This window comes from Pristis pectinata, chromosome 1 (genome assembly GCF_009764475.1).
Source record: "Pristis pectinata isolate sPriPec2 chromosome 1, sPriPec2.1.pri, whole genome shotgun sequence".
Classification (NCBI taxonomy): domain Eukaryota; kingdom Metazoa; phylum Chordata; class Chondrichthyes; order Rhinopristiformes; family Pristidae; genus Pristis; species Pristis pectinata.
The window spans coordinates 28,726,964-28,754,889 of NC_067405.1; the positions used below are offsets into that span (position 1 = coordinate 28,726,964).

Below are 27,926 nucleotides of genomic sequence, written 5' to 3' on the forward strand. Positions count from 1 at the left end.
CCCACCTGGGACATTCTCTCTTCTCTCCTCTTCCATCGGAGGGCACGTACCACCAGACTTAAGGACAGCTTCCACCCCACAGTGATAAGACTATTGAACAGTTCCCTTATACAATGAGATGGACTATGACCTATGACCTCACGATCTACCTTGTTGTGACCTTGCACCTTATTGCACTGCACTCTCTCTGTAGCTGTGACACTTTACTCTGTACTGTTATTGTTTTTTTTACCTGTACTACATCAATGCACTCTGTACTAACTTAATGTAACTGCACTGTGTAATGAATTGACCTGTAAGATCAGTTTGTAAGACAAGTTTTTCACTGTACCTCGGTACAAGTGACAATAATAAACCAATACCAAGTAACCCACCATTGATACAATTGAGCAAACACTCAACCGGAGCAGCTGCATAAATGCTGAGGCTACAGGAGCAGGTCAGAGACCGTGACTTATCAGATATCCCCAAGTCATTTTTACCATCTTCACGGCACATCACGAGTGTGATGAAATACTCCTCACTTGCCCAGACGCATGCATCTCCAACAACTCTCAAGAAGCTCAACACTATCCAGGACAAAGCACCCCATCCACCACTTTGAACATTCATTCTCTGCACTACAAAACTGCACTGCATTTATTTACCCAAGCTATTTTAATTGCATCTCCCAAGGCTGCAACCTCTACTACCAAGAAGGACAAGAGGTTCATGAATGTGGGGACATGACCACCTGCGAGTTCTCTTCCCAAATCGCACCCCGTCCTGTCATTCAACTGTATTGGTGGTTCTTCATGTCACTGGGTCTAAACCCTAGAACACTTGACCACTGAGCATTGTGGGTGTACCTCACCAGAAGCACCACTTTCAAAGCTACCTTCTCATCGGTAATAAAGACTGACTTAGCCAGCAATGCCCAGAATACAGAAATGAATAATAAAGCAAAAGGATATTTGAATCAACAATATGCAATTCAAAGGGAAATTGAAGACTTGAATGTTGAAAAAGGCAAAATTTCATAATAGCAACATCACAATGTAATATAATTGCATCAAACCATGTCACTAAACTTGAATTTATGCACATTTTCTGTGACAATCATTAAAGAATAACGCATGCTAGAGGAGAGTACCAACAAACCTAATTCTAAGGGTCCATTAGGTGAAAGGAAGTGAAAAATCAGGCACGAAAAATACTGTAGCTGCTATTCACATCAAAATGCCAATTAACTGTAAGCAGAAACGCCCAAGCTTAGCAGTCTCATTTTCATGTCTTTCAAGAACACAGAAATGTACAAATTTAGTCATGCCATTACCGAGGCTAAATTTTCAGATGCATCAATATTGAATTGCACCCTAGAAAACTGATTATTGCTAATTCCCAATTCAAATCAAATTTTCTGGTGGTGCATTTTTCGTGAACCATCTGCAGTTTTTGACACAATTGACCTTCCAACATCAACTCAAAATGACTCTTCACCTAATTCCACTCCTTATGCTACAACTGTAACCAGATGTTCTGCAGATGGGTTTTCTCTCCCCACCCTACATCTTACTGCACGAGTCACACATGATCAATTCTTGGGTCCACTCCTATTTCTCAAGTACATGCTATCCCCTCAAATTCCATGTTTGCTTTTGTCACAAATTCTACTTCGCAGTAATTTCTCTCAGCCCCTCCACTGCCTCTGTATCAACAGGATGCATGCAGCTGAATTTCCTCCAAAACCATTTTCTTTGGTTTCCACAAAATACCTTTCTCTGGTTGCTGATTCCGTCCATGCAACACCCCACCTCCATACTAGACCAAAATGGACAGTGCAATTTCAAGTCACTAAAGTGGCTATAAGGTGAGCAATGTACTTCACCTTTTCTTCACTAAAATAGTCCCCGTACTATTCCCCATTTCCAACCCCACATCAATTGCTGAAAAGTTACACATGGTTTTTTTTGCATCCAATGACATGTTCCAATGTCATCCTGGTTGGTTATCAACTTTCCACATACTTCAGCTCATTCAAAATCCTTCAGTCAGATTATAACTTGCACCAAATCCTACTTGCCCATCAGTTCCGTTCACTGACATACAATTGATCATTTCCAGTGACTTGTTTATAAAATTCTCAGTCGCAAATTCATGCCCTGACCTGTAGCATCCCTCAATCCAACAACCCTCCAAGGAACTCTGCACACCTTCCAATTCATGCAAAAATCAGCCACCTTCGGTACAGCACTTGTGGTATTGTCTTCCGTTATCTTGATCTGAAGCTCCAGAATTTCTATCCTAGACTTCAGTCTTCATAAAGCTTCTTAAAACCTCCATCTTTGACCAGATTTTCAGTTACCCACCACAGCATATTCATAACTTTGAAATGAGAAGAGTTGGCAACTCAGCACCTTGAACAATAGATTACAGCTGCTCCAATTTATCTCGAATCCATATTTCCAACTACCTTTAAGGAACCACATACCCCTTTGCACATCAAGAATCTATTCATCCCTGCCTTAATGTTATAAAGTCTCTGCCTCCACTACCCTTTCAGGGATAGTTCTGAAGTTTTAATAAACTCTCAGAGGGAAAAAATGGGTCTCATTCTTTTTAAACAAAATAGTGAGCCCTATCCTAGATTGTCACACAGAATATTGACATAAGAACTTAAGAAATAGGATCAGGAGTAGGCTATCTGGCCCGTCGAGCCTGCTCCACTATTCAATAAGATCATGGCTGATCTGTCCATTGACTGAGCTCCACCTGCCTTTTCCCCATAACCCTTGAATTCCCCTACTATGCAAAAAATCTATCTAACTGTGTCTTAAATATTTAATGAGGCAGCCTCTACTGCTTCCCTGGGCAGAGAATTCCACAGATTCACTACTCTCTGGGAAAAGCAGTTCCTCCTCATTTCTGTCCTAAATCTACTCCCCCAAATCTTGAGGCTATGTCCTTTAGTTTTATTCTCACTTATCAGTGGAAACAACTTTCCTGTCTCTAACTCATCTAACCCTCTCATAATTTTATATGTTTCTAGAAGATCCCCTCTCATTCTTCTGAATTCCAGCAAGTATAGTCCCAGGCGACTGTATCTCTCCTCATAGGCTAAGCCCCTCATTTCCAGAATCAACCTGATGAACCTCCTCTGCAGCACCTCCAAAGCCAGTGTATCTTTTCTCAAGTAAGGAGACCAGAACTGTCCGCAGTACTCAGGTGCAGCCTCACCAGCACCCTATCCAGTTGCAACATAACCGCCCTGCTCTTAAATTCAATCCCTCTAGCAATGAAGGTCAACATTCCACTTGCCTTCTTGATAACTTGTTGCACCTGCAAGCCAACCTCCTGCGATTCATGCACAAGCACTCCCAAGTCCCTCTGCACAACAGCATGCTGCAATCTTTCACCATTTAAATAATCTGATCTTCTATTTTCCCTTCCAAAATGGATGATCTTGCATTTACCAACATTGTACTCCATGTGCCAGACCCTTGCCCACTCACTTAACCCATCTATCAATCTCTGCAGAGTTTCTGCATAATTTGCTTTTCCACTCAATTTGGTGACATCAGCAAACTTAGATATGCTACAATCAGTCCCCTCTTCCAAATCATTAATGTATAAAGTAATGTATAATGTGAAACATCCTTATCACATCTACCCTGTCAAGACACTTCAGTCCATCAACTCCCCTCACTCTTCTAAATTCCAGCAGATACAAGCTTTGCCTGTCCAATCTTCATTCATACGATAAAACTTCCCATTGCAGGTCAGTCTTGTAACTCCTTAATTACTTAAAAGATGTCAATGCATTGATATCTTCTTCTGATTCATCAGCAGTATCAAATTTGTCACCTGGAGACTTATGAAGGACCTTAAGACAACTTACTGTATTAAAAGTTCACAATGATGCTGCACATGTTTCTCACCGAACAAATCAGTTTACAGCACAAAGTTCCAAGACATAATTGAAATCTTCAAAGGATGAAAGTAAGGTATTCAACATTATTCAAAAGATATGTGGTGACACTGAAGACACTGTTTATCTAGTATATTGCTTGGAAGTTTTTCCAATATTAATCTTTTATCTGATGTGCATACTGTAATCTGTGGGGCTACAGTGTGAATCAAATATTAAGTAGTCTGTTGTACCTTGCCAAGACTTTTGACAACTCAAATGTAACATATCTTGCCAGACAAAATGGTTGAGGAGGATACAATTACAATGTTTAAAAGACAATTTGGACGGGTACATGAATAGGAAAGGTTTAGAAGGATATAGCCCAAATGTGGAGAAATGAAACTAGCTCGAGTAGACACATTGATTGGCATGAATGAGCTGGGCCAAAGGGCCTATTTTCATGCTGTATAACTTTATGACTATATGTTACCAAGGCAATGGGTGCTCGAGAACAAGACTCCTGAAAGTTCACTGTAACAAAACCTTGTAGCTCACCACCTAACAGCACTCTAAAAGCACCTTTATCAATTGAATTGTGGAGACTCATCACCTTTGAGGGTATTCAGGGGTAGACAACAAACAATTGACTAGCAAGTGTTACGGACTAGGTTACTATTGGTGAATGTCCCTTTAAGATAGAACATAGTGGTGTGTGTGTGTGTGTGTGTGTGTGTGTGTGTGTGTGTGGCGTGCTTATGTCAACATAAGATAAAGGACGTAATGACATCTTAAAACAGTCAGTCGGAGTCAGACTGAAGAAGAGGAGAGAGAGAGAGAGGGAGGGACAGCAGCTTGCTAGTCTCTATCGATGGATGAGAGACAATAACTGTGTCTGTCACTACAATCCACGTATGGATTTTTGGAGTAATCCGGTGGAGTCCATTTTGTCATTAACCTGTAGATGGAAACAGGTATTTGTGTGGACGGCCACGTCTCGAATGCCTTTCGGGGTGGCAGATACTTCAGAACAAAGCAGTGGAGTTCACTTTGTTGTTGACCTGTAGAAGGAAACAGGTATTGGTGTGGACGGCCACAATTTGAGAGCCTTTCGGGGTAAAGCAGATGCGGTGGAGTAGTCACTGCTGAGTAAACACTGAGGTGTCGTTTGGATTCCATCGTGGAACATTTGGATTTCGTAATTACTCTCTATTTTCTCTCTACATCTACGTCTTATCTTCAGTCAACGGTAATTGTTGAAGAAGCCTTTGGTCACATTTCACCTTATGGCTTGCTGACTGGAACTTTAAGAACCATTCCTGGACGTGGAGTTTGGGGAGATGCCACACACACACACACACTACGAGTTTAGTTTTTGGGGTTAATGTTTAAGATTCTAACATTTTTACTTTTATTTTTCTTATTATCTTAAGTAGTTATTAATAAAGTAGTTTTTAAACACTGAATCATGACTTGGTGTGTTTCTTTTGTTGCTGGTTCGTAACACAAGTAAAGTCCATGTATCATAAATGAAAGACAAGAATTTTAATGCTTATAGTTTCTGTTTCAATCATTAACCTCAGATACTTCTCACGGTGTGTGATCTAAATATCCTATACTTAACCTTGTGACTATGATCCCATGTTGCCTACGTAGAAAATGACATAAGTGGGTATAGTGCTTTAAATAGTACAGTCATTGATAAGGTCTTAGAAGGCTAACATAGAAAATCAGTTTTCTGCAAATGTCACTGCCTTCGTCATTTTACTATATTAGCATTGTCTTATTAATTAATGGATTAATTTGTGTTCCCAAATTTAAATCGGGATTTAATTTGAGTAGATTTGGAGCTGTTGCGTATAAAGTAACCACCAGCGGAAAAGACTTCTTTATGGTCATTATTTTAAATTAACTCAGCAATGTAGGAGACATGCTTAAATTTTAAAGGACTACAGTGGAAATGGGTTTGTGGAAACTGTCAGTGCAATAGCCAAACTGCTTCTATTGCAATTCAGCATGAAACAAATTCAACATGTCAAAATAATGACAAAAGGGTATAAAGGAACCATATCAACATTAACACAAGCAGATAAGCTCAGTAGATCTTACCTGAGAGTCAATTCTCTTATCTATGCAGCTTTCATCCTTTTCCATTGCCTTTGATTCATGGCTTTCTGATTTTACCAGGTTTTCCGTTATTGATGTCTGCTTAAGGGTATTCTCTTTACCCCTCATTGCTTCAGCTTCTTCTTTCACAATATTTATATCAGACATTCTCATTGGATAAGTTCACTCTGGAATCTACTAAAAATGGAGAACCTGCAGGAAGATAAACAATGCTAGTTTCACATTACAGTTCAAGTTATCTTCTTTACTATGCTAGAAAAATAATTAATCTTTCTTCTACGTTAATATCTATAAATGGATACCTTGAAGAAGAAATATGTTGATATGCAAAGTGCCATGAATTTTAAGAACCAGATCTTTAAAGGCATTTGATAAAGTGGCACATCACCTTGCCAATAGAATTAAAGCAGTAGGCACTGAAACAATTTTAAAACCATGTATAAAAGATTGATTAAAAGATGGTGACAGTTTTTAAGTTAAGGCAGTGTGAACAGTGGCTCTTCATATAAACACAGATTGGGCTCTAACACTATCAACATTTTCAGATCACAAGAAGAAAATTATACTTAACATGGAGAACTGTAAACAGAATAAAGATTTACTAAGAAGCTTCATGTGTAGCATAATTAGAGAAACTGAGGCTTTTTATTCAATACAGTTTCTTAATTGCTATATTAAAATGTTAGAACTGATTCAAATTATGATTATCACAATTCGTGCACTGTATTTTTAATTCTGCCAAAACCAAATTGTCATGTAAACCAGGATTATTTCAGATTTGACCCTGAATTGTGCTGAGTAAACCACTGTCAATAAGTGAACAGGGGGACTGCAGCTGCCCTCAAATCCAAAACGGGAGACAGCTCCAGTTGATTGAAATGGATGTGCAAAGTTCCAGATTAAGAGGATCAAGCACACTTGATTCACCATATGATAGCAGTTAACATTCATTGCCTAAACTGATAGCAGCATAAAGCAAGATCCCACTCCAACTCACAGCGCCTTGTCAACTTAATTGAACCAAAAGCAAGGAAGTATACTTGTACAACAAAAACCATGAATTAGAACATTAAAATGTTTCATTTGAGCTTTGTTGCTTCTGAGACTTTTTAATGCATTAGAAATAAAGTAAAAATGATACATGTGTTAGAGCAGGAAATGCTCACTATTCTGCAGGAATTCTTTGACTCGGTAATCACTGCAATTTTGAAGTTTAGGATTACGAAATGGATAAAGGTGGATTTCACAAATACACCGATAATCCAGCAAGGTCAGGACTTCTGTGGTGGTGGATCGGCAGATTTTGTGTACTACTGGACATTATTTCTATTAATCAAAACTCTTTTCATTCAGTATTTAAAAAATTGTAACACAGCATTATATTAAATTGCTCAGTGAACCAGGTGTGTGGCAAGGGAATATGGGAATCTTAAACTGTCGGAAAGCAGATTACTGGAGCTTTACTACATTTCAAGTTCTTTCTGTGAGCCAAGTTTAAAAAATAAGGTTGTGAAATTTATAAAACTTAGTGAACATGATTTAATCAGAGAGCACTGTATCATTTTGTAAACATTGACAAATCTCTCCACAGAAATCAAAGAATGGCAAGAAAGATGTCACTGTTTTATCTTGTAACAGAGACAAGCAAAATAAACAAACTCCGAATTTCTTATTCACTCCAAAAGCAATTCCCACCATGTTGCGTACATTCACTGGACCTTGGGCTCTGAATGAGGCCAGCAGAATGCTCCAGCATTCCAGAACAACATGAAGCACTGAGAGGTGAGGATTAAATCACAGCACCAACTAATAAACATGCTACTCTGCTGGTATGCAACTCCCAGCATACCCTCTTGCAAAACCAGCCCAAAGACCAGGTGAAACTTAAATGTTCTATCACCAACCTTCTACCCAGTACAACTTAAATATGTGATCTCCATAGCAGGAGGAAGTGTTCTACTCATATCCAACTGAAGAAGTGTTCTATTCATATCCACGTACTTGTGCAAAAAAGGTGTTAGCAGTTTTATTGGACTGTGGATCTGCAGGGGCAGCACAATGGCAGAAACACCACAAGAGAGAAAGGCCTTGCAAAACCCAGAAAAAGATAGGATGGAGGAAGTGAACTGTGAATTTGAAGAAAGAAAGCAAAGGTAATTCAAATCATCTCTGTGCTATGGGAGAATGGATCAGCTCATGATAGAATGGTGGAGCAGACTCGATGGGCCGAATGACTGACTTCTGCTCCTTTGGTTTATGGTCTTATCCTACGTATATATTAATTTTAAAGATCTTCATCTTTCAGCTGCGGACAACCAAACCCTCCTCTGAAATTATCCAAAAAGTAGAGTTACCTTCCTAAGTAACTAAGATGACCACAGGGTCTTTGAAATGCTCTAATAAATGTTACAAGATCAGAATCATAGACAGTTGCAGCATGGGGACAGGCCCTTCAGCCTCCTGACTCTCTGCTGACCATCAACTACTCAAATACTAACACATGCAACTTGAATAACACGTCTCAATAAGTCACATGGCATAGAACTAAACAACTTCTGAGACCTGTTATTTTGCTTTGTTTTCCATCCTCCCCAATCACCCAACTTTCTTTGACTCAGTCCTCAACTAAAACTTGGTTGCTCTCTCCAGATACTGCCTGATTCCCTCAATATTTCCAGTTTTACCTTCACCCCCTTTCATGGTCCATTTCAAATGCTTGCTACATGTGATGTGTGTCGATTAGAAAAAAAAATCTGAATCTATGAACTTTGTTTGAAATAGGCAAACTTTGTCTCATTAGCCAAGATAAATAAAATTATCTTTAACATTCCCATTCATTATTTTGGGATCCGGATCGTGCTTCCTTTCAAGTTTCTTTACTTCAATCCACAAAAGTTTATTTTCTTGAAAATTCTTTCTTCATTAAAACTTTGCTAACGCAGCTACACAGTTTGTGGTACAACAATGAAAAGTGCACATCATACTCCAGAAATGGCTTCACTGGCAATCTTTACGAAGTTAGTGTAATGACTTCAGACTGATACTCTAAATATTTTTCAGATACATTCTAACACCATAGAAGCAGAAAAGCAGAAGCAGGAGTGAGCTTCTCTTCAAGTCTGATCTACCATTTGATACAATCATGGCTGATCTTCAATCTCAGTGGCAGATTCTTGCTCTCCCCATACATCTTGATACTATGTCTCTAGAAATCTATTTACCTCCTTTTTTTTCAGGACTTGGCTGCCACAGCCTTCTGTGGTAGAGTGTTTCAAAATTCACTGCCCTCAGAGTGAAGGGATTTTCATTACTCAGTCCTAAGTGTCTTACCCCATAAACCAAGATAGTGACCTCTTAACTTTTTAAACTTTATACAGCACGGTGACAGGCCCTTCTGGCCCAACGATCCTGCACTGCCCAATTACACCCATGTTTACCTACTAATCTGTATGTCTTTGAAACGTGGGAGGAAACCAGAGCAACCTGGAGGAAAACCCAGTCACGGGGAGAACGTAAAATCTCCTTCCAGACAACAGCGGGAATTGAACCCCGATCGCTAGTGCTGTAATTGTGTTACACTAACCGTGCTGCCACCCTTTCCCCCACCCCCACACGTTGAATTACCCTCCTTTGTTAAGCCACGTCAGAATTGTGTACGTTTTAATGAAATTCCCTTCCATTCTTCCGAACTCCAGTGAATACTGGTCTAGTCAACACAATCCCTCCTCATACAACAGTCCTTGCCATCTTGGAAATCAGTTGCACTCTCTCCATGGCAAGTATATATCTTCTTTGGTAAGGAGATCAAAACTACTCCCCATGTTCCAAACAAGGCCCTGCATAATTTTAGCAATACATCCTAACTCCTGTACTCAGTTAACGTGCCATTTGCTTTGTTTTCTACTTGTTATATTTACTTTCAGCGACTGCAGTACACAGATTCCTCTGTGCATCAACATCTCCTATGCTATTACCATTTTAAAAAATGTTCTACCTTTCTGCTTTCCTTATCAAGGTGGATAACTTCACATTTCTACCGCATCTGCTCACTCACTCAACTTGTAAAAATCACGTTGAAGCTTATCCTGCTTCACAACTACAACCGACTTTGTGTTGAAGCAAACTTACAAAGAGTATATCTCAGGTCCCTCATCCAAAAGATTGATTTGTATTGTGAATAGCTGCGACCTAAGCATTGATCCCTGTGGCATTCCACCACGAAGACAACATTTAATCCTACTGTTTCCAGAATGTTTCTGCTTTTCAATCCATGTCAGTGGAATAATTCCACATGCTTTAATTTTGCAATATTAACCTTATGATCACAGGCCTTCTGAAAATCCAAAATACACCACATCATCTGGTTCTTTCCAATTGCATCCTCAAAAGATCCTTAAGTCAAACCCTTTCATAAATTCTACATGAACTTTGTCTAATCTTGTTGATATCCTGCTATCATTTCCTTTGATCAAGGCTGAAATTTTTCTGACTACTGATGTTAGACTAGTTGGTCTGTAACTCCCACTTCTCCTTCTCCCTTCATTTTTTCAAATAGTGAAGTTACATATACCACGTTCTGATGGAACTGCTCTATAACATATAGAATTTTGCAAAATACAACCAATGTATCCACTATTTTCATGGTCACCTCTTTCAGTACTCTCAGATGCTGATTGTCAGGCCCTGGGCATTTATCAATATTCAGTCCCATTAATTTTTGCAGCAGATGCTGGAATCTGCTGCAAAAAAATGAACTAGAGGAACTCTGAGTCAGGCAGCATCTGTGGAGGGATATGGAGAGTCAATGTTTCGGGTCAAGACCTTTCATTTGGGCTGAAAGAGTAGATAGGAGAAAACCAGTACAGGGAGTTGATGGGCAAGGGTGCAAGAGCTGGCAAGGGTTAGGTGGATCCAAGTGAGGAGGAAATGATTGGCAGGTTGGGGAAGGAAGGGTGGCGATAGCGACAAGTGACAAGTGAAGACAATGGGGTTTGGGGGGGGGGGGGGGGGAGGGTGGAGAAGAATCTGGGTTTGTAAAGAAGGGGGATTAAAACACCTAGCAACTGGGAGCGTCAGATAACCATTGCGGACAGAGTGCAGGCGCTCGGCCAAATGGTCGCCTAGTCTGCGCTTGATATCCACTGATGTAGAGGAAGCCACAGAGAACACCAATGTAATAGACAAGGTTGGAGGAGGTGCATGTGAAGCTCTGTCTCACCTGGAAGGGCTGTTTAGGTCCCTGAATGGAGGTGAGGGAGGATGTTTATAGGGTTAGAACTCCCACCCACCACCAGCCAACTGTTGTTGATGGAGCCCTCACCCACATTTGCTCCATTTCCTGCAATTCTGCTCTCACCCCCCGTCCCCCCCCCCCCCCACAGAACAGGGAGAGTTCCTTTGATCCTTGCCTTTCAGCCAACAGCTGATGCATCCAACAAATCATTCTTCAACATTTAGCTACAATGTGATCCGACCACCAGTCACAGCTTCCTCTCCCCACCCCTTCCTCATTTCTGCAGGGGCAGTGGTCTTCATGACTTCCTAGTTTGCTCATCCCTCCCCACTTATCTTTTCCCCTTCACAGGGACTCCTCTGCAAGTGCAGGTGGTGTAACACCTGTCCCTGCATCTCCATCCTGGGACCAAAGCAGCACTTGCAGGTGTGACAGTGATTCACATGCACCTCCTCCAAACTCGCCAATTGCATTTGGTGCCCTGGATGTGGCCTCCAGTACATTGATGAGAGCAAGTGCAGACTAGGCAACCGCTTTGCCGAACACCTGCACTCTGTCCGCAATGGCCACCTGGAGCTCCCTGTTGCTTGGTATTTTAATTCCCCTTCCCATACTAGGCTGTCTGTCCTCGGCCTCCTCCACTGCTCCATGGTCAAACACAAAGAAGAACAGTGCCTCATATTCTGTCCAGTTATTTAACAACTCGAGGGCACAAACAATGAATTCTCCAATTTCAAGTAACTTGCTCCTCCTTTTCTCTGTCTTCTGATCTACCAAGTCCTCTCACACACACCCAATTACCCTCAGCCCCCATCACCCAGGTTCTTCCCCTCCCCCACCTTCTCCATCTGCTCATTAACCACACACTCCTCCCCTGGGTCATCTATCCCCTCCCCCAACCTGACGATTTGCCAATCAACACCTCCTCACTTGGATCCACCTTTTGCTTGCCTGTTCTTGACCCACACCCCCCCCCCCCAACCTCTTCATACTGGATATCTCTCCTTTCCTCTCAGTCTAGATGAAGGGTCTCAGAGGTGACTTTAGCAGCAATTACCAATGAATGTGACAAGTACAAGACACAGAATAGGAATATTCTCTCATTGACAAATGGTCTTCCCCAAGGATTGTGATCATCAGCTTATATTTTGACTATACAGGCAGACCCCGCATTATGGCCGTTCATGTAATGGAACTTCACCCTTACAGAATTTTCAATTCCCAAAAAATTGACATAGGGAATAAAATGCACTCTCACAGAATTTATGTAGAAAAGGAAGTAAATAAATCAACACAATTATTTTGTTTTCCAACTTTCATTTCTTGACGCACACACAGATGTGGGTTCACATTACAGAAAAATCATGATATGGATCGTTTGCTACAAATGCAAATCCCCCCCATAACTTGGACACCTGATAGCTTCCTTCAGATCATTAATTACATTTCTCCAAGTTTACAATGGACACAAACTTACAAGATATGTTAAGTTACATCGATTGCAGCAGGAAGTTACAGAGGGACATAACAGCAAATGGGAAAATCTATGGGGATCAATCAATATGATGTTGAGTGAAATGCTTTCTTAATGCCAGACTAAAAGTTGTGAAGGAATAAAGTTTGTGATCCATGTTGATAAATTATTGACACTTGAATATGAATAAAAGACAATGAACAGAACGTTGATCTTTACATCAAATGAGTGAAAGTACAAATACGAGGAATTGATTCTTCAGATGCAGAGCCTTGGTCAGGCCTTATCTGGAATATTGCCTTTACTTTTGGGCAGTATTCCACAGAGGATCTAGCAGCAGATTCAACAAAATACTTTCAAGGTTAAAAGTCTAAATTAAGAGACAGAATACACAGACCTCAATCATTGAGAGGCAAACTTTAGCATGATAATGAATAGCACGATACAGAAGAGCAAGATTTTTTTGAGTGGGATAAACAAGGAAACAGAATTAGGGAGTTTAAGAGCTATGATTTTAGAGTGAAATCAGGATTTATTTTTAATAGTATAAAACACTGAAATATTTTATTAAGAAGGCAGTGGTAACTGGGACAATTCAAAATTTTCAAGTCTGAAACTAATAAGCTTTTGTTTAAATAGTGGTATTCAGGGGCATGAAGCACAGGTGGGTGCATGAGTAGATAGGCAGGTGCAGCAGAATCTAAATGAATGATAAAACAGGCTTAAGTGCGGGTGGCCATGAAGTCTCTTATGTGTGTCATCGGGCTGAACAACTCTTCCATACTCTATTGTACAATGATCATATTGTTATCATGAATTTCAAGTTCAAGATAGTGCAGTTTATAAGTTACTAGACTTGTTTTGCTACTACAAAGCTATGATTAATTAATCCATTCAAAATACAGCACTTTTTTTTACAAATGGAATACACCAGTTATCATTTTAGCTTTAAGTCAACAGAAATCCCAATCACCACAGGAAAAAAAACATTTAATTTATGATTATAATTATGTATGGAAAAAGTGCTAATGTTTGTAGTACTTGTTAAAATTACTTTTTATTGCATCAGTACTAATCTTTTAGATGATCCAATTAGTACACATCCTCTTTACAGCATACAGTTCTCTCCCATTGTTTGCTTTTCCTCTTTCAACTACTCTTCCTCTCTCTCATTTTTATTTCTATGATTATTATAAATTACAGCTTTGAAGTACACAAAATCTGTATTAGTTGATTCCATCTTACCATGCCCTCTCAGGACTTCTAAAGTGCTTCACTGTTATGTAGACAAGTGTGACATCCACATTGTGGGATGTTGTTGTGCACAATCAGCAAATGTGATGAATGGCCCGATAACTGGTTTTGGTGATGTTTGAGGAGGGGAATAACGCTGGCCAGGATACCAGGAGAACTCCCTGCTCTTTCAATAGTGCAATGCGATCTTATGTCCACCTGAACAGAAAGACAATAGCTTATATCTGGAAATGATTATATGAGCAATCATACGGGAGAAGACATGCACCATCACTCCATAGCGTAAATCATTAGCACATTGATATACTTCATTGTTTATTTGCAATTTGAGCCAAATACAAGTGTAGTAATGAACTTTGATCAATTGAAAAATTGCATTGGTAATGATGCCTGATGGTACATGTTTAAAACCACGAGTGCAAAAAGATTTAGAGTATTAAATACATTGTTACTACACCAAAACCAATGCTTGAGCCAAAGCAACCAGAAGGCAGAGTTTATTGCCCAGGACATCCATTCTTAAACCAACAACAAAAGCATAATAGAAACCTATAAAGCAAATTTCATGTTAGTTCTGACCTGCCCCCTCCCCAAACTGTGGCAATGATATTATTACTGAATAAAGCAAAGGGGGATTAGATAATCCCTGGTTTGTCAGTGCTGAAAATGGACAAAGTTTAATGACTTGTGCTTGCATCTGGTAGTGAGTGAACCTTAAAAGTAACTTGATTGCATCCCCTTAAAGATATGCAAGTTAAGAACAATATCCAAGTACAAACAAGTGAGTGATATAATGGAGAAGCAGAAGACAAGACCATATACATAAAAGAGTTGGGTTGCATATCCTTGGTTTAACTTCTCCCAGAGGATGGTTAAATTGTGCAACAGGATTACAAAAAATACGTAAAGGTGACTCTTCTAAAGTGATTCATGAATTTGTTGCAGAAGCCAGCACAGTATATGGAAGCCAAGAACAAGTCTTTCTGTGCAATAATTACAGAATTTTTATCTGAATGGAACCTGAAGAGTGAGAGAGGCTTTGTAATGAAATGCAGAGGGTTTCTAGAGTTGGACACGAGTCTGGTTTTTTTAGGTTTAACCAGAAGATGGATTGTATAGTTTATGGGGAGGATCAAAAGGGGAGGGGGGCTGGAATGAGGGATGGGGAACAGTCAAAATGAAAATGAGCACACAAGGGCCAGGTTGTCCTTCTAATGCAATGTAAAGGGCAATTGCTGAGTTTTATAATCCACCCAGGGTTATATTTAGTTACCATCTTAGCAGATGTAATATCTTTTGACTTAGCTTGTAACACTAAAATAATACTTTCAGCAACTGAAATGTTGTTGCTGTCCTGCATAGTGCAGAATCCTACGCTGGAAATCACATTTGTAGCCACGAATTTACCTTCGGCTTTTGACACCAATGTTTCTGTAATGAGGTAATAAAGCAAACCAAGGTTCCTCCTTAGTGCTGCTGATGAAGATGTCAATTGAACTGAACCTGATGGAACTGGCAAGGGGAGTCCCATGTCCTTATCAACAGTGCGGAGTCCTGGTCTGAATACTCCTTCTACTGATCAGACAAATCATTCCCAAACACCTGGAAAGTAAAAATTGAAGCATATTAATTTAAATCCATAGCATAAATTCCATTCAATCAGGTTCATAATGCTTAAGGAAACAGTAGACCAGAATTCCTTCAAAACTTCCAATGTAATCAAATGGTGTTAGAGCCACTTAGTTGAGTCTTTCCAGAATTAACCCATTCTTATTCACATCTGTACATTCAGTTTAATGAAGCCTACACGCTACAATTACTATACAGTTTGCTCATCGATATCAAAACATTGCTTCAATCAAAAATCACTCAGCAGAAAAATACATAGACAGAAATAAGGGCTGTGATTAGCCCTTCAAATTCCAGCATTCCAATTTCGATTTTTACATTTAAATTAACACATTTTATATAAGGACAGCCTAACAAAGTTATTAGAAATCCTGCAATGTACAACAATCCATTGAAATTATTTTTCACATCACTTTGAATTACTGAAATGAACCTAACACATTAAGGTTTTCTGCTCCAAAATCAACGCCACCAAATAATAGTTATATAATTGGTGTAGAAATAGCCACTGCACCACGAAGATTTGATATGGACTTCAGGTCATCCATTCTTTTGATTAATCAGAGTGGTAAATTACTTCTGGGTACTTATTACTCTATTGTAAAATATTCATGGAGAATAAAGCAGAGCCCAAGGAGCATGACAAAAAAAGCCCGTTGATGAACAACCCATGAGAAATGACATAAATTTTGCAATGTACCAAACAAAATTGCCGCTAAAGTAACTATAGCTTGTGTCCATCAGTGAAGTATGATACCTAATCAGACAAAATACCAATTAATTCATTGAATAGATCTTAGTGTATTCAAAATGAGTTTCTAATGAAAAATAACTACAATATTTGATTCATAACAATACAGAATGTACAATGCTCCACTGAGGCATTTTATTGAATTATTAATTTAACTTGTAATTGCACAAAAGCCATCTCCAATTGAAATATTGCTTAATTTGAATGATTTGCAAATTCAATTGACAATAGACCCTTACTAGTGAAATGCTAAATGCTAAAATGACTCTAAACAGCAAATTTGTAATGACTGATAACGGGATCTGGGTGAAAAGTTGGACTGTATGCATTCTTGATCAATTAAGTGGGTGCTATGTACAGCGCTAATTCCAACTATGGTTCAATGAAATCAATTCCTTACTTAAAAAATCGTTATCATGGTTTGCTCTCGTATAACTGTTAAAATGTGAACTGCACATTTCTCAGTTGTTGCAGCTTTCTACATGAGGAGCTGCTGTTACTCACCACTGCAGGGAAACATAGGTGTTGGGAGGAAAATGCAGAAAATGTTATGGTTGGTGGGAGGAGGAGTGGATGCTGATGGCACATGGGACTCCTTGGGGAGAGCCTTCAAACCAGACTCTGGAGCATTGAGTCATATTGGTATTGGTATATTATTGTCACTTGTACTGAGGTACAGTGAAAAGCTTGTCTTACAAACTGATCGTACAGGTCAATCAATTCATTACACAGTGCATTGATGTGGGACAGGTAAAAACAGTAACAGTACAGAGTAGTGTCACAGCTACAGAGAAAGTGCAGTGCAATAAGGTGCAAGGTCACAACAAGGTAGATCGTGAGGTCAGAGTCCATCTCATTGTAGAAGGGAACCGTTCAATAGTCTTATCACAGTGGGGTAGAAGCTGTCCTTAAGTCTGGTGGTACGTGCCCTCAGGCACCTGTATCTTCTACCCGATGGAAGAGAAGAGAGAATGTCCTGGGTGGGTGGGGTCTTTGATTATGCTGGCTGCTACACCAAGACAACGAGAGCAATACAGCACAGATACAGGCACTTCGGCCCAACCAGTCCATGCCGACCACGGTGCCCACCCAATTAGTCACAATTTCCTGTGTTTGGCCTGTATCCATCTCAGCCCTGCCTCTGCGTGTACCTCTCCAAGTGCTTCTTAAATGATACTATTGTACCTGCCTCAACCACTCCCTCTGGCAACTTGTTCCATTGTACTCACCACCCTCTGCGTGAAGTTGCCCCTCAGGTCCCTTCTCACCCTAAATCTATGCCCCCTAGTTTTGGGCTCCCCACCCTGGGAAAAAGACGGTTACCATCCACCTTATCTATGCCTCGCACAATTTTTAAACATTCCTGTAAGGTCGCCCTCATTCTCCTATTTCCCAAGGAATAAAGACCTAGCCTGGCCAGTCTCTCCTTATAACTTAGGCCTCTAGTCCTGGCAATATCCTCATAAATCTTTTCTGCACTCTTTCCAGTTTAACCACATCTTACCGACAACAGGGTGACCAAAACTGTACACAGTGCTCCAAGTGCCGCACCTGTACACCAAGGTGACTTTGTTCCATTACATTCCCTAGTGCCCTACCATTTTTAGTACAAGTCCTCCACTGGTTTGACTTTCCAAATTACATCACCTCACACTTATCTGTATTGAAATCCATTTTGCCACTCCTCAGCCCACTTCCCTAACTGATCAAGATCCCTTTGTAATCTACGATAACCTTCTTCACTATCAACACCACCTGCTAATTTCAAGTCATCTGCAAACTTACAGATCAAGCCTTGTGCATTTGCATCCAAATCATTCATATAAATAATGAATAACAAAGGTCCCAACACCAACCCCTATGGCACACCACTAGTCACTGATCTCCATCCGAGAAACAACCTCCAACCACCACCTCCTGCTTCCTACCTCCGAGCCAATTTTGAATCCACCCAACTAGCTCTCCCTGGATTCCATGGGACCTCACCTTCCAGACCAGCCTACCTTGCAGGACCTTGTCAAAGGCCTTGCTGAAGTCCAAATAGACAGCATCCAATGCCCTACCCTTATCTACCTTTTTGGTTACCTCTTCAAAAAAGCTCCAAAAGGTCCATCAAGCATGACTTTCCACGCACAAAGCCATGCTGACTCCTCCTAATCAGACTCTCTCTATCCAAATGCTGGTAGAGCCTGTCCCTCAGCATTCCCTCCAGTAGCTTCCTCACTATTGATGTCAGGTCAATCGATCTGGAATTCCCCAGGTCGTCCCTACCTTTCTTAAGCAACAGAATGATATTAGCCACCTTCCAGTCTTCCGGAACTTCACGAATGCCTAACGATGAAGCAAATATATCTGCAAGGAGCTCCACAATTTCTTCTGTCGCCTCCCACAAAGTCCGAGGATGTACTTGGACAGGTCCTGGGGATTTATCCACTTTAATGCGCTGTAAGGCTCAAATACCTCCTCCTTGGTAACACACACGTCCTCCAAATCATCTCCACTTGTTTCCCTTATCTTTTGAGCAACCATGATTTTCTCCTCAATAAACACAGGAGAAATATTCATTAAAAATCCCACCCACCTTCTGTGGCTCGCGACAGAGGTGGCCCTGCTGATCTCTAAGGGGACCTACTGTGTCCCTGGCCGCCTTTTACTCTTAATATAGCTGGAGAACCTCTTGGGATTTTCCTTAACCTTACCTGCCAGATACATCTCATACCCCCTTCTTTACCCTCCTGATATCCCTCGAATATTTTTATTCTTTTTATGGCCATCAAGGGATTCACTTGTCCCCAACCTCCTGGACCTAATGTATGCTTCCTTTTTCTTGACCAGAGCCTCAGTATCTCCTGTCAACCAAGTTTCCCTAAACTTGACAGGTTTACCCTTCACCCTACCAGGAACATACTGCTCCTGGTCTCTTGATATCACTCTCTTAAAAGCCTCCCGATTGCTATTCATCCCTTTCCCTTCAAACAGACTCACCCAATCGACCTCTGCTAGATTCTGCCTAATTCCCCCAAACTTTGCCCTGCTCCAGTTTAGGACCCTAACCTGTGGACCTGTCCTATCCTTTTCCATCACCATCTTAAAACAAATAGAATTATGGTCACGAGAGCCAAAGTGCTCCCTGACTGTCACTTCAGTTACTTTGCCCTACCTCAATTCCCTAAGAGAAGGTCCAGTATTGCACCCTCCCAAGTAGCATCCTCTATATGTATTGACTCAGGAAACTTTATTACAAATTACATATTACAAATTCCACTCCTTCTAGTCCCTTAACACTCTGGTTCGTCCAGTCAATACCAGGGGAAATTAACATCTCCCACTAATACAATCTATTATTCTTACAACTATGAGCAATTTCTCTACACACCTGCTCCTCAAGTTCCTGCTAACTATTGGTGGGTCTATAATACAGCCCTACTAGAGTGACCCTCCCCTTCTTGTTTTCTAAGTTCGACCCATATGCTCTCACTGGACGATCCCCTAAGTATGTCGTCTCTTAGTACTGCTGTTACATCCTCCCTTATCAAAAAGGCAACACCTGCTCCTCACTTACCTGTACCTCTGTCACACCTGTAGCATCTGTATCCTGGAATACAGTGCTGCCAGTCATGCCCTTCTCTCAGCCATGATTCTGTTATGGCTGTAACATCCCAGTCCTCAAAGCCAATCCATGCTGAGTTCATCTGCCTTACTTGTTAAACCTTGTGCATTGAAATAAATGCAGCTTAACTGAGTATTCCTTTCCCTGCCTTGACTGTGCTCCTGGCTATCCTGATTACTAAACTTATTCTCACTAGCCACTGCTTTATCTCATGACTTGCTCCTGCTCAGAGTCCCAATGCCCTACCAGGTTTAAACCCTCCTGTGTAGCATTAGCAAATTTCCCTGCAAGGATACTGGTCTCTCTCAGGTTCAAGTGCAACCTGTCCTTCTACCCCCAGAAGAGATCCCAATGGTCCAAGGACCTGAATCCCTGTCTCCTGCACTAGCTCCTCAGCCACAAAATCATCTGGCCTATCCTTGTATTTCTGACCTCACTAGCGCGTGGCTTCAGGAGTAATCCAGAGATCACTACCCTCAAGATCATGCTTCTTAACTTCTTACTTAACTCCCTATACTCATTCTACAGGATCTCATCCCTTGTTCCACCTATGTCATTTGTACCAACAAGTACAATGACCTCTGGCTGTTCGCTGCCCCCTGACTTCCCACATCTTGCAGGAGGAGCATTCCACGGCCCTAACCACCATCCTGCCTACACTGAATCAGGTACTAAGGATCAATGGCAAAATAAAACTTTACCCATTCTTACCTGTGCCTCCTTTTGAGCCAAAGCCTCAGCTCCCCACTCCTACAGTGGCCACTGTCACAATGGCTGGTCCGCTTGACCCTACCACCTGTTTATTGGCTAATTAGCCAATCAACTATTAACTAACAGCTACCAAACTTGCTTCTTTTAAATTCCTGTAAAGTGAAACTCACAAGCAAGCCCTGAGACCTCCCTCTTTTAAACTCTCCAAGTCTCAACTCCTGCAAAGCAAGCCAGACCAATTTCACCCCTTGTGCTGCAGGAAGCCCAAACTCCCATGATATTATGTCAGCACTGTGGCCAAAGATAGAAGGGTCAGAGAGTTGCACTTATTAGTTTTTCAGACAGCTTGTTCTTTAAAGAAACCTGTTAGGGCACAGATTTAAGGTGAGAGGGGAGAGATTTAATATGAACCCAAGGGACAACTTTTTCCACCCAAAGAGTGGTCAGTATATGGAAATGAGCTGCCAGAGGAAGTGGTTGAGGCAGGTACATTAATGACATTTAAAAGGTACTTGGACAAGTACATGGATAGAAAAGGTTTCAAGGGATATGGAACAAAGGCGGGCAAATGGGACTAGCTTAGATGGAAATCTCAGTCGGCATGGACCACTTGGGCTGAAGGGCCTGTTTCCATGCCGTATGACTATGATTCTATGAATAGTATGTTTTTCTTTTTTAAAAAATCCCAGAATCAGGGTAATTCACACACATATTTAACTATTTCAGCCTGTCATTACTGATGGAAGTCATGACATTTTAAACCAGCATTATATAATTAAAATGTGCCATGCACTTTCATGGCATATTCACATGCACAACGCAGCAGGAAAATGAAACCTTATTTAGATAAACCACACAGGAAATGACCTGACCAGTTTCCCTGTTTCTCTCTACACAGATGTCACCTGACCAGTGAGTGTTTCTAGCATTTCAGTCTTCATACTGATATATGGGTCCTCAGCTTTGGAACTGGCAACATCATTTTGATAAAAGCATGGCATCACAAGTTAGACTAGTTTAATTGTCTGTTGAGTCACATGAAGTGCTTGCATTTGAACAGAATGGTGCCACAAATCTTTATTGGTAAACATGGTCCATAATCAAAACAACCCATGCTAGCAAAAGCACCATGCCTAGCAAAAAGAAGAACGGTTATGATAATTGGAAACTCATCATTTTAGCCCTAAATCATCAATGCAAGTGCATTTCAGTGCAACATCCAAGGAAACCATCTTCAGGTACTTCATTTTGACCTTCCTCAGAAGTGGGACTGTTGCCTGACAAAAATTTCAATTTCTTGGTAAAAGAGTATCTCATGCCTGCATGCAAAAAATCACAGATACTATCTAGACTCGAGCTGATAAACAGAAATGGTTATTGCTTGGCACTTACCAACAAGAGACAAAATAACCAAATTGCCTGCTTAATCTTGTAAGACACACATGGACAAATGCAAATTCACAAATGGATTTTAAGAAAGTGTGAGGTGGATGCATAATCAGTAAATCAGCCAAGTATTCATCTGAAATGAAGTCCAACTGGTGCAAGGAAGTAAGCTGTACAAATCATTAAATTCTCTTCTTTAGAGCAAAAGCCTTCCACATCCAGTCTATCAATTCAATCAACAGCCTTCCAAATACCAGGTAGAAAAATGCAATGCCTCCTACAGCAGATCTAGCTTCTAACCCTGGGCCTCTGTACTTAGCTCTGCAACTGGATCTTCGACTTCCTCATAGGGAGACACAGTCAGTACAGATCAGTGATAACATCTCATCCTTGCTGACAATCAACACAGGTGCACCTCAAGGATGTGTGCTTAGCACACTGCTCTACCTCTCTCTACATCATGTCTGTGTGGCTAAGTGCAGCTCAAACACCACCTATAAATTTGCAGATGACACTATGTTGTTGGTAAAATCTCAGATGGTGATGAGGCTGTGTACAGGACTGAGATGGATCAGCTGGTTGAGCGGTGTCATTACAACAACGTTACACTCAGCATCAGCAAGACCAAGGAATTGATTGTGGACTTCAGGAAGGGGAAGTCAGGAGAACACACACCAGTCCTCATTGAGGGGTCAGTGGTGGAAAGGGTGAGCAGCTTCAAGTCCCTGGGCATCAACATCTGAGGAGATCTGTCCTGGGCCCAACACATTGATACAATAATGAAGAAGGCACACCAGTGGCTCTACTCCGTTACGAGTTTGAGGAGATTTGGAACATCACCATAGACTCTTGCAGATTTCTATAATGTATGGTAGAGAGCATTCTGACTGGTTGCATTGCAGCCTGGTAGGGTGGCTGCAATGCACAGGATTGTAAGTGGCTGCAGAGGGTTGTCGACTCAGCCAGCTCCATCATGGGCACAACGCTCCCCACCATCAAGGACATCTTCAAGAGGCTGTGCCTCAAGAAGGTGGCATCCATCACCAAGGACCCTCACCATCCAGGACATGCCCTCTTCTCATTACTACCATCACGGAGGTGGTACAGGGGCCTGAAGACCCACACTCAACAATTCAGAAACAGCTTCTTCCCCTCCGCCAGATTTCTGAACGATCCATGAACCCATAAAGAAGGAATAATGAAATGGTGTTCATTTGCACCATTTATTTACCTCTGTAATTTATAGTAATTTTATGTCTTTGCACTGTACTGCTGCCACAAAACAACAAATTTCACGTCATAAGACATTGATAATAGATCTGATTCAACTTATTGTGAAGTGCTCCATTGCTTAGAATGTATGGTAACATTAACAATAGCATAATAATGAAGAATGCAGGTTCAAAGGCCCATGAACATGAAAACAAGACATTCATGTCATTTTATGAGGAAATTAATTAAAATATAAGAGATTAAGAGCACATAGAATCTTTGTGAGCTTACATTTACTATGGATGGCAGATAGTTCTGATCTCCATATTAAATAAAAGATAGAAGATGCAAAATAAATTTGAGGATACCACCAGAAGAGACTTTATAATGAGAAAAGAACAGGTAAGATTCTTTAGAAGAAAAGAAAGCTTGAAGAATTATCTTTTATTTGCCTTTAAAATCATGAAGGGATTTGAGATGTTCTTTCCATTTGAAGGGGAGTTCAAAACCAGAGGACACATAGATGAACACCTGGAGAAACTGCTTTACTCAGAAGGTGATAAGAATGCAAACCCTGCCACTGGAAGAAATACGAGACAAGTAATATATAATTATTTAAGAAGCCACGTGATAAGTATATATAGTAAGGAACAAAAGGATATTCTAATAAGGTTAGAAAAGTAAGAGTGGAAGCAGGGTCACATTGAGTATAGAGACCAGTTGAGCCAAATGGATTAATACTGGTTTGCAAAAGGTTTATAGCACAATGTGGTTCTCTCTCTGAATCCACCATCAATGTCCTTAAGGCCACTATTGATCAAAAATTCACTGGACAAGCTATATGAATGCCATGACTTTAAGGGCAGAGCAGAAGTGGTGGGCTCTGCAACAAGAAGACTGCCCAACTCCCCTGTGCTTCTTTACCATCAACAAAAGACAAATTACGATCCTGATGGAAAACTCATCACTTACACAAAATATCAATGGCAATGACTTGCATTAATACAATACAGCAATTTCTTGCTTAAATATTGTAGTATTTTTTCTTGAAAAAGTACAACTTCAAGTAAAACAAAGTTAAGCCAATTCAATTCTCCCCATTAGAATGAGTACATGAAATGAAAGTAGATTCTTCTGGACATTTCTCATCATGGAATTGAAGTTATAGAGTTAAACAGCACAGAAGCATACCCTTCAGTCCAACTTGTCAATGCTGACCAAGATGTCAGCTTGAGCTAGTCCCATTTCCCTGTGTTTGCCCCATATTTCTCTAAACCTTTCCTATCCATGTACCTGTCTAAGTGTCTTTTAAATGCCGTAATTGTACCCACCTCTACCACTTGCTCTGGCAGCTCATTCCATACACTCACCACCCTGTGTGAAAAAGTTTCCCCTCTGATCCCTTTTAAATCTTTCCCCTCTCACCTTAACCGAGGTCTTCTAGTTTTAGACTCTCCTAACCTGGGAAAAAGACTGATCATTCACCTTATCTACACCCTTCATGATTTTATAAACCTCTACAAGATCACCCTTCAGCCTCCTACCCTCCAGGGGAAAAATGTCCCAGCCTATCCAGTCCCCCCTTATAGATCAAGCACGATAGTCCCAGTAACATCCTCATGAATCTTTTCTGCACACTTTCTAGATTAATGACATCATACCTATACCCAGGCAGCCAGAATGGCACACAGTATCCCAAGGACAATCCCACCAACATCTTGTACTGCTGTAATATGACATCCCAACTTTTGAACTCAGTGCTCTGACTGATAAATGAAAGCATGCCATCACCTCCTTCACCACCCTGTTTACCTGTGTCACCACTTTCAGGGAACTGTGTTCCCATAACCCCAAGTCCCTTTGTTCCACAACACTTTCCAGGGCCCTACCATTTACTGTGCAAGTCCTGCCCTGGTTTAACTTAAAGTGCAACACCTCGCACTTGTCAGAGTTAAATTCCATTGGCCATTCGCTGGTCCACTTCACAATTTGGTCTAGATCCTCTTGTAAACTTAGATAACTCTCTTCGTTGTCCACTATGCCACCAATTTTGGTATCTTACTAACTTTGGTAACAACATCGTCACCTAAATCATTAATATTGATGACAAGCAGCAGTGGACCCAGCACCAGTCCCTCTGGCACACCAATATGAAAAACTACCTCCTTCCACCAAGCCAACTCTGTATCCAGTTGGCTAACTCACTCTGGATTCCATGTGATCTAACCTTCCAGACCAGCATACCATGTGGGACCTTGCCCAAAGCCTTGCTAAAGCCCATGTAGAATACATCTACTGCCCTGCCCTCTTTAAACCTCTTGCTCACCTCTTCAAAACAAAACTCAAATTCATGACACACACACAATTTCCCATGTACAAAACTACACTGACTAACTCAAATCCTTGCCTTTCCAAATGCTGGAAGATCCTGTCCTTCAGAATTCTCGCCAGTAACTTTCCCACCACTGATGTTAGACTCACTAGCCTGTTGTCCCCCGGCTAGTTCTTGCAGCCTGGTCACCAGTTAAATCAACAATGTTGAAATATTGTACACATGTAGTACATATCTAAATGAAATATTTTTAAAATTATATTTCTAAAAGGAAAATAAAAATTTAAATAACACTCACCTGTGCTGACAATGGGACATACTTGTGGAAGTAGGATAGGGTAGAGGGGTGAGTAGCAGGGGTAATGGAATGAAGGGCTTCTATCATCTGCCACTGCACCCAAGGATGCAACTGTAGCCTATTCTGGTCCTTTATTCTACCTCTTAACAACTTTAGCATTGGATAGCACTTTTTTTAAATTGGTAAGGCTCCATGTAACAATTCATCTCATCACTGATTAGCCTATCACTTTGGACCTCTGCCCTTTGTTCTGATTGTCCAAGGTAAAGAATGTCATTGCTTCTTCAGAAAGTTAAAAAGATTTGTACAATCTCTAATTTTGTAAACATTCAATGCTCTGATGTTTCAATAGTTTCTTTACTTCTTCAGTTTACATCTTTGGATGTACAAAATCCTGACTCAACAATTGTTCTGTGGAACGCAAACAATTCCATTATGTCACCTCTTCAAAGTCAACTTCTCTGGCTAAGTTGATGACTGTATTGAACTCTAGGGACAACACTATCAAATACTTTAAAGTTGTTGACACATTTGAGCTCAACATTTCTCCCCACACACACATCCTTGCATGCCAATGTAACCTCAGTCCACATACTAGCAGTATTTTTGATACCCTTGAGGATATTATAGTCGTGCCAAAATTCCAACTGTTGGCTTTATCTTCACCACCTGTTTTCTTGAAGAGCTGGGAGAAGGTATACCATAAATAATAAGCAAATGTTACTTTTGCTCCTTGATCAATGAGATATAGCAAGGAAGTCACGTTGAGTGGTATGGCATGTTGTCTCCGTGGCACCAAGGTCAAGGATACTATTAAGCAACTGCAGAACACTGGAGGGGGAGGGTGAAAGTGAATAGCCTGAGAACATGGTACATGGTACCAGCAACATAGGTTCAAAAGGAGATGACATCCTGCAGGCAGATTTAAGAATTAGGGAAGAGACTGCCAGATTATGCCTGGTGTCCTGTGCCACAGAAATAAGGCAATAGTGTAGATGAATGAGTCGGTGCAGGATGGAGAGCTTCAGATAACAGTCAATGCTGGAAACCATTCAACAAGTCAGACAACAGGCAGTGAAAAGAGAAACAAAGTTAATATTTTAGTTCAGAGCTGGGAGAGATAATGGTAATTTTAAGTTACAGAGAAGGTGTGGTAAGGAAGGATAGGGCAAGAGGAATATCTGTGAAAGGATAAATAGGTAAATGATGTAGTTAGAAGGTGATTATGCTTTTTTGTATTGTGTTGCTAATAGCAGGGCATGGTTGGTAAGTTTGCAGATGACACTAAAATAGGTGATATCGTAGAGCGCAAAAGGTGGTTATCAAAAATTACAGCAGGATCAGGATCAGCTGGTAAGTGGGACAAGGAATGGCAAATAGATTTTCATTCAGATGAGAGCAAGGTAATGCATCGTGGGAAGTCAACCACGGTAGGACTTTTCACAATGAATGGTAGGGTGCTGGGGAACAGAGGGACACAGTATGGGCCCTTCAGCCCACGACATTGTGCCAACCTATATAAACACCTACTCCTTGATCAATCTAACCTTACCTCCTACCCACCATTTTACTTATATCCACGTCCCTATTTAAGGATCTTTTAAATTCCCCTGTTGTATCAGCCTCTACCCCCACCCCTAGCAGTGCATTCCAGGCACCCACCACTGTGTGTAAAAAAACATCTGACATCTCCCCTAAACTTTCCTCCTCTGACAAACTGATGTCATCTGGTATTGGCCATTGCTGCCCTGGGGAAAAGGTGCTGACTGTCCACTCGATCTATGCCTCTTATCTTGTACACCTCTATCAAGTCATCTCTCATCCTCCTTTTCTCCAAAGAGAAAAGCCCTAGCTTACTCAACCTATCCTCATAAGACATGCTCTCCAATCCAGGCAGCATCCTGGAAAATCTCCTCTGCACCCTCTCTAAACCTTCCACAATCCTTCCTATAATGAGGCGACCAGAACTGAACACAGAGCTTTGTAAAGCTGTATCATTACCCCGCAGCTCTTGAACTAATGA

General features: G+C 40.9%; 1 protein-coding gene across 16 annotated transcripts in view; it reads right to left on the minus strand.

Moving 5' to 3' along the window:
* The window catches only part of LOC127577286 (R3H domain-containing protein 1-like), a 132,466-nt gene that overhangs the window by 87,953 nt on the left and 16,587 nt on the right, over positions 1 to 27,926 (minus strand). For 15 of the 16 annotated variants that reach the window (XM_052028459.1, XM_052028484.1, XM_052028467.1 and 12 more), the window contains exons 2-4: positions 15,382 to 15,576; positions 13,966 to 14,172; positions 5,996 to 6,205 (exon numbers count right to left, since the gene is read on the minus strand). In XM_052028459.1, coding sequence (XP_051884419.1) covers positions 5,996 to 6,166 — 171 coding nt within the window. In that variant the 5' untranslated portion in view covers positions 6,167 to 6,205; positions 13,966 to 14,172; positions 15,382 to 15,576. The remainder of the gene's footprint in view (positions 1 to 5,995; positions 6,206 to 13,965; positions 14,173 to 15,381; positions 15,577 to 27,926) is intronic. The other variant, XM_052028401.1, reaches the window with a different exon arrangement.